Genomic DNA, 10,632 nt, shown 5'->3' with positions numbered 1-10,632 from the left:
GCCACACCAATACAATTACCCAGCACAGAGGTTTGTTCATCCACGATGTATAGTGTAGATGGAGAAAAACGTTCGCTTTTTGTACGGCCAGCGTTTGTCAAGACCACTTAAAGGGTAACTCTAGGTAAACTTATATTATTGTTTAGACTCCTTTCACACTGGAGCGTTTTGCAGGTGATATAGCATTAAAAATAGCGTCTGCAAAAGGCCCTAAAACAGCCGCTGCTTTCACACGGGAGTGCTGCGGTGGCAGGGCGTCAGAAAAAGTCTTGCTAGCAGCTTCTTTGGAGAGGTGAACTCACCGCTGCTCCCCATTGAAATCAATGGGGCGGCGCTGCGATACCGAGCAGGGCTTTGCGGGCAGATTTAACCCCTTTTCGACCGCTAGCAGGGGGTTAAAACCATGCCGCTAAAAATAACGCAGTTTTACCGCTGACGGCTCAGTGTTAAAGGGGTCTATGGGAGGTTAAGGTAATCTGTGAGTTCTGTTTATCTCTGTAGTGCCCTTCACTGGGAATACTGGGGTTGATTTCCTAAATCTGGAGAGGGCAAAATCTGGTGCAGCTGTACATGGCAGCCAATCAGCTTCTAACTTCAGCTTGTTCAATTAAACATTGACAAAAAAAAAAAAACTGGCAACTGATTGGCTACCATGCACAGCTGTACCAGATTTTGCACTCTCCAGTTTTAGTAAATCAACCCCCACTGCTGCTGCTTAAAGAGGAAGTAAACCCTGATGGGTTTACTTCTTCTTTGTCTCCCTGCAAAGGTAAAGCATAATGGGCTATTATGCATCTCATAGTAGCCCATTATGTGCCACTTACCTGACACAGAAGCCAGCGATGTCACTGCTGTCCCCTGTAGTACGGAGCGTCCATCTTCTTCTGGGTATCGCTGCTCCGGCCACTCACAGCCCTGGAGCATTGATGACGTCACTCCCGCGCTTACGCACGGGAGCTGCCACTAATGGCATATTGCCGTTCGCAGCGACATGCTGCTAACGGCAATAGTGCGCCTGCGCGCCGCTGACAGCGGTGCCTGTTTTTTTGTAAATATCTCCTAAACTGTGTAGGTTTAGGAGATATTTCTTGGACCTACAGGTAAGCCTTAATCTAGGCTTATCTGTAGGTCAAAGTGGTTTGTAAGGGTTTACAACCACTTTAAGGACACCACAGAGGAACAATAAGAATGACTTACAGCAGTGGTCATCAACCCTGTCCACAGGACCCACTAACAGGCCAGGTTTGCAAGATAACAGAAATACATCACAGGTGATATCATTTGCTGCTCAGTGATTGCAGTATTCTAGTCTGCATCTCCGCAAGAGAATACATAAAACCTGGCCTGTTAGTGGGCCCTGAGGACAGGGCTGATGACCACTGACTTACACAACATTACCTCCCCAGCCACCGAGATTTTACATTTCCTGCATTTATTTGTAAGCTTTCATGTTCTCGGCCACAAAAGTGAAACAAGAAATTAGATTGAATCAAAGTGGAGTTGGTAGCCACATCAGTCAGTTTTCTCACTTAGCCCCAGCATATAGACAGCATCCCTATAATAACTGTTAAAATCATATATATATATACACACGTTTGTAGCAGACAGGAAAACAAACACACACACACACTGTACTGGGATATAGTACTAACCCAAGAGCAGACCAAGAATTTAAAATAAATCACAGATTTATTCAGTACCAAACACCAGTAACAAACTCATATAAATATACATAAAATGTGCAATTTTGTGCTGATCAAACATTACCTATATACAAAAATTACAGTACTATGCCACTTCAATAGGATAGTCCACTATACACATCAAAGCAATGTTTTTTATGGCTTTGTAGGTCCACTTTGCTTACAGGGAGATAGGTTATGTGGTTGGTGGAAAATGTCCAGACTATTGTCTTTCTGCAATGGCAACTGATAGCATTCTTCAACCAATATTAGAACATCATGCCGGTCAATGACTATCATGAGCAATTAAGATCTAGTACATGGTTGGTGGGAAATGTCCAGACATGATCTTTTTGCAATGGCAACTAATAGCATTGTTCAACTAAAAATAGACCATCATGATGGTCAATGATTGTCATGAGTATGAAGATCCAGGATATAGTTGGTGAAAAATGTCCAGACAAATAGTCTTTTGCAGTGGCGAATGATAAAAAAGATAGCATTGTTCAACCAACAATAGACCATCATGATGGTCATGGTCATGAGCATGAAGATCCAGGATATAGTTGGTGAAAAATGTCCAGACAAATAGTCTTTTGCAGAGGCAAATAATAAAAAGATAGCATTGTTCAACCAACAATAGACCATAATGATGGTCATGGTCATGAGCATGAAGATCCAGGATATAGTTGGTGAAAAATGTCCAGACAAATAGTCTTTTGCAGAGGCGAATAATAAAAAGATAGCATTGTTCAACCAACAATAGACCATCATGATGGTCATGAGCATGAAGATCCATTAAGACATCAGATGGGGATCACAGGTCCAGCATGTGGCATAAAAGTCGTCATTTATTGGTTTGCTAGAATGATCACCCACCAGCAAGCTTGCCCATTACCGGTAGGACTTGATATTGTTAAGGGCCTCAATTGATCCAAGTTCTGCTCAAGTTAATAAGTCTATTTACCCTTGGTGCTGTTAAGGAGATTGGTCAGCTGCTCAATATAAGAGATGGTACATTTTAGCGTCTGGATCTTCGTAAGCGGTTGTCTACCTTGGCTGTAGACAGGTGGCAAATTCCTGCGTAGGGTATGAAGAGCTTGAGCTATGGCTCTCATCCTCATCTTCTCCCTCTCGCTGGCCTTTCTCCTGCGCTGGGTACTCATTGAAGCTTTTAGACCGTGCTGGCCACGTCTGCCATGACCTCCTTTGCCATTTTCCATGTCATGTGGGTATTCACCATCAGGGTACTGCAACAGCCTGTATGCCACCATGTCATCTCCATAAGGTAGGTCCTCCAAGCTAGGTGGCCTGGAGCAGCCGGAGAGTGGAGACTCATAGGAGGCAGAAGGAGACAAGCTCTGGGGAGAAGGCGTTGCACTCAGGCTGTAGTTTTCCGAATTATTTTTCCAGTCCCAAGAGGTGGTTAAATAAGCAGATTCAGGATCAGAGTCTGAGACCAGCGTGTAGTCCTCTTCCATTTTAATAATAGGCTGGTGAAGAGTCTCCATGAAGTTGCAGAGCTGGTATCGGTGGTCTACCTGTGACAGCCAACTCCAGTGTGTATAAGTTCCCCAGAGAGGGGGGGAAGACCCTTTTTATACACAGCTGTCACATCAGATGGGGACGTCTCAATGGAGCAGTTCAAAGAAAACAGCAAAGTGCTAACATGGAAAATGAACTCCTGAAGTGTGACTTTAGTCTCATTGGGAATTATCAGCTCTCAGCTAAATTGTCTTTCAATAAACAAGGCTGGGGTGGGGGGTAGAAGGGGAAGGAGGAAGGCTGGATAGATCTCAAGAATGCAAATTCACAACAAGTAAAGAGATTACACTGCACTTTGTTTACCAATAAATTAAAACTTGGAGAAGTAGTGGCAATGCCTTTCCTAGTCACATGGAAAATATGTACATAGCAATAAAAATGACTCTAATGAGAATCAAGGTTTTTACAGTTCTGTTATAAATTCTATGATTTTTATTCTAACAATACATTCCTCTTACAGTATTTTCTACTTCTACTTTTTGGTCTATTAAACATACCATTGGAAACATTTTATTATATTTGTTGGACAAGTGAAAAATAATAGCTGTTCATCCAGCCAAAAATCATGTGAGCTCATAACGTCCTCTGGAATGTCAATAGCTATCTCTGCGGACTACAAAACACCTCCCCTGTTAAGCAGGCCATACAGTATACAATTTTCTTTCTTTTCACCAAGGGTGGAAGGAAAGAAAATTTCTTGAGTGCCCCATCAAAACATCCAGTGTTGGCGGGGGAATCCCCTTCACAGCGCTACTGTGTTCTGCTGGCGTACAGCCTTCCTTGCCGGCAGAACAAAATGATTAGTGTTATAGCCGCTGGCACTAATTGTTCTAGAACAGGGGTCTCAAACTGGTGACCCTCCAGCTGTTGCAAAACTACAAGTCCCATCATGCCTCTGCCTGTGGGAGTCATGGTTGTAACTGTCAGCCTTGCAATGCCTCATGGGACTTGTCGTTTTGCAACAGCTGGAGGGCCACCAGTTTGAGACCCCTGTTCTAGAAAAACCCGACAGGCTGGTTATACACAAGTCAATCGATGGATCGCCTTGTGTACAACTAGGGTGCCCATACGTGGATTGAAATTTGGCCAGTCCCTGCTGAAGCGTCCAAATTTTCAATCCACGTATGGCTGGCTTTATTGAGACGAGAGGGAGGTGTTTTGTAGTCCTAACACAGTGTTGTATAGCAACACATTTCCTTTCCTAATTGTGGTTATCTATTACAGGTATTTATATAGCATTGACCATTTATGCATCCCTTTATATTTATTGTACATTCACATCATTACCTGCCATCAAGGAGCTGACAATCTAATGTTCCCTAACCTACCAGCATGTCTTTGGAATTTTGCTAGAATGCTGTTCGAAATGGTTGTCACCCTAGGACAGGAATTGTGGTAATGGCATGATCACCAGGTTATAATAAAGAAAAAAAGTGTTTTTGGGTTTAGATTTGATTCAATCTTGGAGAAAATATTAACATATGGCTGCTTAGATTTTTAAAGCGTGTACGAGTATTTTCGAGAATGGGGTTTGATCTGCCTTTTAGTCATTTTTGATAAGACTTTCACATCCTTATGTGATTGTTCTTTTATATTTTTGTAACTGTATTAAATAAAGGTGTCATGTTAGAAATACAGGGGTTACCATTGCTGACTCAATGCCTCTGGATTCAGTACTGTGGAGTCACCGACCTGGAATACAGCTGGACATACACCAGCACAATTTTGTTAGAAAATGTTAATATGTGTTGGACAAACACTGAAAAAACATGGTGGCTGCATTTGTTTTGCCTTATTTTCACCTGGTGCTCAGGTCAGAAGGCCCCTTTCACATGGGCGATCCAATCGGGTCCGTCTGTTTTGGGTCCTGGTTGGACCCTCCAGTCTGTTCTATGGAGGAGCGGATGTCAGCAGACACATGTCGCCACCATTCGGTCCTATCCAAAAACAGACAGATGGGGGACCTATTCCATGTCCATCTGTCAGATCCGATTGGAAGGCATCAGGCAGCCCATTTCCATCCGATTGCCCCATAGACAAGCATAGCGGAGCAGACACTGACCCGTCATCTGCCTGCTCAGGGGGGATCAGCAGAGAGATCCCCTCTGCTGAGCTAACGGATCCTGCTTCACAGAGGAGCCCATGTGACAGGAGCCTAACTCACCTTCTATATTAGGGTGTCTCCATTCTGGACGGAGGAGCAATGGAAACACCCTTAGACAGGATCATTGTCATATTGAGGAGAGGGTAATGTTAGATGCTCTAACCAGTTTAGATGGACTTGACTAACAATTTAAAACTGAACACCAACTAAAGCTTTTGAAGCAGTTACAGCAAAAAAGTAAATTTCTTTTGAGATAAAGATTTTACATAAATATATGAAAGCTGACTATTGTAAGCACCCCTGCTAGTGTTAAAAAATGTACCTCTCCTTCAACAGTCCCTCGCTGACATCTTTTGCTAGGTACTGGCCTTCGTCCATCTTCATTGGATGGCTCAAGCCAACACACAGGGACCATGACTGCGATGCAAGCTGAGCTGCCCATGCCCATGCATAGGTATGGGCAGGGGGACTTTCTAAAACAGAACTTTGCAGTAAAAAAGGGGCAAAACATGCTATGTGTAGATGCAATCCAAAGATGGCCCAGTGGGAATTTCCTGATGGTGACAACAGTGGACCATGCCTACGTAACATGTGTTGAAATGGCAGCAGGGCAGCAGTATTTTAGAAAGGTGTCATGTATGTAGATTGCCATTGCTGACCTCCTTGTGATAATGTTTGTCTTTTGACTATCACTGGTTCAGTATTCTCTGACTGACCAGGAACAAACATAAAATCAGTTAAGTTAGGGCAGAGGTCTCTGTATAGTACAGCCCGCAGGTCACATCTGGCCCAATACAAGGTTTTATACAGCCCTCAGCTAGGGTCAGTGGCCTATCCCTCCTGTGTACAGATTGAGGATTTGGATCAGCAGAGGTTGCCTTTGGTCTTTTGCTTCAACCTGATGTAAGGAGGACTCTGATGGGGCCCTGATGTAAAGGGGGACTCTAAAGTAAAGGGGACTCTGCTGGAGACCTTGATGTAAGGGGGATTCTGATGGGGTCCCTAGTGTAAAGGGGGACTTATTCATCCATTTTTCAGTTCGCAAATATCTGTAAAATATGTAATGAAAAGTTACAAAGCTAAAGGCTTTTTTACCAGCGATGTTCACGATAGCCTCCGCCCTCCGCTGTTGCGGGACTCTCCCTCCTCATAAGACTGCAGTGGGAGCCAAATCACAGCCAATGAGGAGAGAGTGTGGGGCGGGGGGCGAGCAGTGGCACTATGGGGGTTATTTATGAAAGGCAAATCCACTTTGCACTGCAAGTGCACTTGGAAGTGCAGTCACTCTAAAGCCCCATACACACGGTCGGACTTGTACAAACTTTTCCGTGGACTTTTGTACAAAGTGTGTTGTCCACAAGTTTGTATTGCATACACACGGTCGGACTTTTTGACAACAAACACGAACGTGGTGACGTCACAACGTACGGACGCCACTTCAAAAGAGGACGTTCAATGACTCCAGCGCCACCTTTGGTCAACTTCTGTATTGTAGTCTGATCGTTTGCAATGGTTCTGAGCATGCGTGTTTGTACCTTGTACAAAAGTCCGATGCTTTTGCATACACACGGTCGGACTTTGCTCCATCGGACTTCTGTTGTCAAAAAGTTTGTCCGTTCGCAGAGCCAACAAAAGTCCGATGAAAACAGAAAAAGTTTGTCCGATGGAGCGTACACACAGTCGGATGTTGCTCCAAAACAGCTAATTTGCATGTTTGTTGTCAAAAAGTCCGACCGTGTGTACGGGCCTTAAGGGGTAGATCTGAAATGAGTGGAAGCTCTGCTGATTTTATCATCCAATCATGTGCAAGCTAAAATGTTGTTTTTATTTTCCTCGCATGTCCCCCTCTGATCTACAGCGACTTTACTTCCAAGTGCACTTTCAGTGCAAAGTGGATTTTCCTTTAGTGGATAACCCCCGATGTGTCTTATAGATGCATAGAGCTGTGGCTCAGCAGTGAGCACAAACTGGTGCCCCCAGGGCTAGCGGCTTTCTCTGGGGGCACTGTTCAAGGGGGAGGAACCAGAGGGGGGACACAAAAAGAAGAGGATCAGAGCTTCTCTGTGCAAAACTGTTACATAGAGCATGAAAGTATAACATATTTGTTATTTAAAAAACAAAGCTTTAATAACATTTAAAGACTACACGCACCTAACCGCTCCTCACGGTGGAACACTTTTCAGAGGTGGTTGAGCAGTGGTTTGGAGGTTTTCAGGAAGCAATACTGTCACCCCGTGAATGCCTTGGTCCCTTTCACAACAGGGATTTTGCATTGCAATTCCACTCTGCACGCCACTTGACTTCACCTGGCATGTTTGGCAAGCAACACCACCTGCCAAGTCAACTTAAATTCCGGGTACCGTAAAGCATTGCAATCGCAACAATGCATATATATGTGAGCATTTGCCATGTTATTTTTTCAGGTAGGCAGTCGAGGGCAGTAAAAAAACGTGGATCAACCGCCTGTCTTTACCACCCCTTTGCTGCCCATGTGGATGAATTTAGATACACTTTACAACTCACCAAAAATACCTTAATCTCACCTTTCCCATTGACTTCAATGGATCTCACCTTTCTCGTTGACAAGTGGCAGCCCGTCCATTAGCGCCTGGCCCCTAATCTACATGCAGGGTACTGGACGCAAGGATTACAATGTTGTTGTTGTTTTTTTTTCAGAAGCATGTGATTAGAGCCAGAGACTCTAATTGGCTTAAAAAAAAGGGTGGTCTTTGGGTGCAGAGGATATGTCTTGTTTGCCGCCCCCCCAAATAAAAATATACAGCACCAGCCGCCACTGCCATTGATGTCGATGCATTTTACCAAAGTGTCATTATTTTCATAAAATGTCACAAAAAATTATCAGTTTTTTTCACCCTTATGCTGCGTACACTCGACCGTTTTTTCCGTCGGAATAAACTCTGACGTTTTTTCCGACAGAACTGTCTTGCCTACACACGATCACACCAAACTTGTGACGTACAACACGTACGATGAGACTAGAAAAAGGAAGTTCAATAGCAAGTAGCCAAAAGCTTCCATCTCGTACCTGCTTCAGAGCATGCGCCGTTTTTGGTCCCTCGGAACAGCATACAGACAAGCGGCTTTCCCGATAGGAACTGGTTCCGTCGGAAATATTTGGAACATGTTCTATTTCTAAGTCCGTCAGAATTTTCGAAAAAAAAAGTCATATGAGGCCCACACACGGAATATATACGAGGAAAAGATTCCGTCTGACTTTTTCTGCAGGAAAGTCCGACCGTGTGTATGTGGCATTAGGCTGATTATTCCTACAAAATTTCTCAGTAAATTCGATGACTTCACAAATTTTCAAAAATACTTTTGAAAATGTAGTTTTCTTGTAACGTTTGGTTTTGGAATGAATGTAATTTCCTGAATGAAAACCATATGCACCATTAGAAATTTGTTTATTCAAGTAAAATTTTCCAACCTGCTTTGTCAAATCGTCTTGTCACTACAGTCGAAAACAAGCCTGTTGATTTGATCCCACTAACAATTAGAAAATCTCATGAACATTCCTAAAATGGAAAATTTTCAGCAACTTTCTACTTGTGTATGACCAGCTATAGGCCCAATTCACATCTACAGTTGTGCTCGTAAGTTTACATACCCTGGCAGAATTTATGATTTTTTGACCATTTTTCACAGAATATGAATGATAACACAAAAACATTTCTTTCACTCATGGTTAGTGTTTGGCTGAAGCCATTTATTATCAATCAACTGCGTTTTCTCTTTTTAAAGCGGGAGTCCGTCGTTTTTTTATACTGCAGCTGCTGACTTTTAAAATAATGACACTTACCCGCCCAGCGCGCCCGCGATGTCAGCACCCGAAGCCGATCTCTCTGCAGCCGCCATCTTGGGTAAGGGAATGAGGAAGTGGAGCCTTGCGGCTTCATTTCCCGGTTCCCTACTGTGCATGCGCGAGTCGCACTGAGCAATAAGGATGGTCCCCTCTGTCTCTGGGATCCGTGTCCCCAGCAGACAGCGGGGGACTTTCGGAAAGGGGCGTAGATTCTGTGGAAAGGGGCGTACTTTCTGCAGATATCTATGCCGGAAGTGGGTGCAGATACCTGTACTGTACAGGTATCTGCACCCCCCTCCCCCCTGAAAGGTGCCAATTGTGGCGCCGGAGGGGGGGGGGGGGTTCCAATGAGCGGAAGTTCCACTTTAGGGTGGACCTCTGCTTTAAATCATAATCGCAACAGAAACTACCCAAATGATCCTGATCAAAAGTTTACATACCCTGGTTATTTTGGCCTGATAACATGCACACAAGTTAACACAAAGGGGTTTAAATGGCTATTAAAGGTAACCATCCTCACCTGTGATCTGTTTGCTTGTAATTAGTGTGTGTATAAAAGGTCAATGAGTTTCTGGACTCCTGACAGACCCTTGCATCTTTCATCCAGTGCTGCACTGACATTTCTGGATTCTGAGTCATTGGGGAAGCAAAAGAATTGTCAAAGGATCTGCAGGAAAAGCTAGTTGAACTGTATAAAACAGGAAAGGGATATAAAAAGATATCCAAGGAATTAAGAATGCCAATCAGCAGTGTTCAAACTCTAATCATGAAGTGGAAAATGAGGGGTTCTGTTGAAACCAAACCACAGTCAGGTAGACCAACAAATATTTCAGCCACAACTGCCAGGAAAATTGTTCGGGATGCAAAGAAAAACCAACAAATAACTTCAGGTGAAATGCAGGACTTTCTGAAAACATGTGGTGTGACTGTTACAAGATGCACAATAAGGAGACACTTGAAGAAAGGTGGGCTTCATAGTCGAGTCGCCAGAAGAAAATCATTACTACATAAATGCCACAAATTATCTCGCTTACAATATGCTAAACAGCACAGAGACAAGCCTCAAACTTTCTGGCACAAAGACATTTGGAGTGATGAGACCAAAATTTCGCTTTTTGGCTACAACCCTAAACACTACATTTGGTGAGGAGTTAACAAGGCCTATGAAGAAGGGTACACCATTCCTACTGTGAAACACGCAGGTGGATCACTGATGTTTTGGGTATGTGTGAGCTACAAAGGCACAGGAAATTTGGTCAAAATTGATGGCAAGAAGAATGCATTATGTTATCAAAAAATACTGGAGGAACATTTGCATTCATCAGCCAGGAAGCTGCGCATGGGACGTACTTGGACATTCCAACATGACAATGATCCAAAACACAAAGCCAAGTTGACCTGTCATTGGCTACAGCAGAAGGTTCTGGAGTGGCCATCTCAGTCTCCTGACCTCAATATCATTGAGCAACTCGGAGGAA

At 43.7% G+C, this 10,632-nt stretch overlaps 1 protein-coding gene across 1 annotated transcript; it reads right to left on the bottom strand.

Annotated features, from left to right (window-relative positions):
• Positions 1-2,380: 2,380 nt before the first annotated feature.
• On the bottom strand, positions 2,381-3,193 carry MSGN1 (mesogenin 1). Its single transcript, XM_077490330.1, has one exon. It carries the CDS (start codon positions 3,191-3,193, stop codon positions 2,642-2,644), a length of 552 nt encoding a protein of 183 aa, XP_077346456.1. The 3' UTR covers positions 2,381-2,641.
• Positions 3,194-10,632: the final 7,439 nt, after the last annotated feature.

Source organism: Lithobates pipiens, unplaced genomic scaffold (assembly GCF_037356315.1).
Source record: "Lithobates pipiens isolate NorthernLeopardFrog02 unplaced genomic scaffold, aLitPip1_a1.2 Scaffold_18, whole genome shotgun sequence".
NCBI classification, from domain to species: domain Eukaryota; kingdom Metazoa; phylum Chordata; class Amphibia; order Anura; family Ranidae; genus Lithobates; species Lithobates pipiens.
This window is presented reverse-complemented; position numbering and strand designations above follow the sequence as displayed.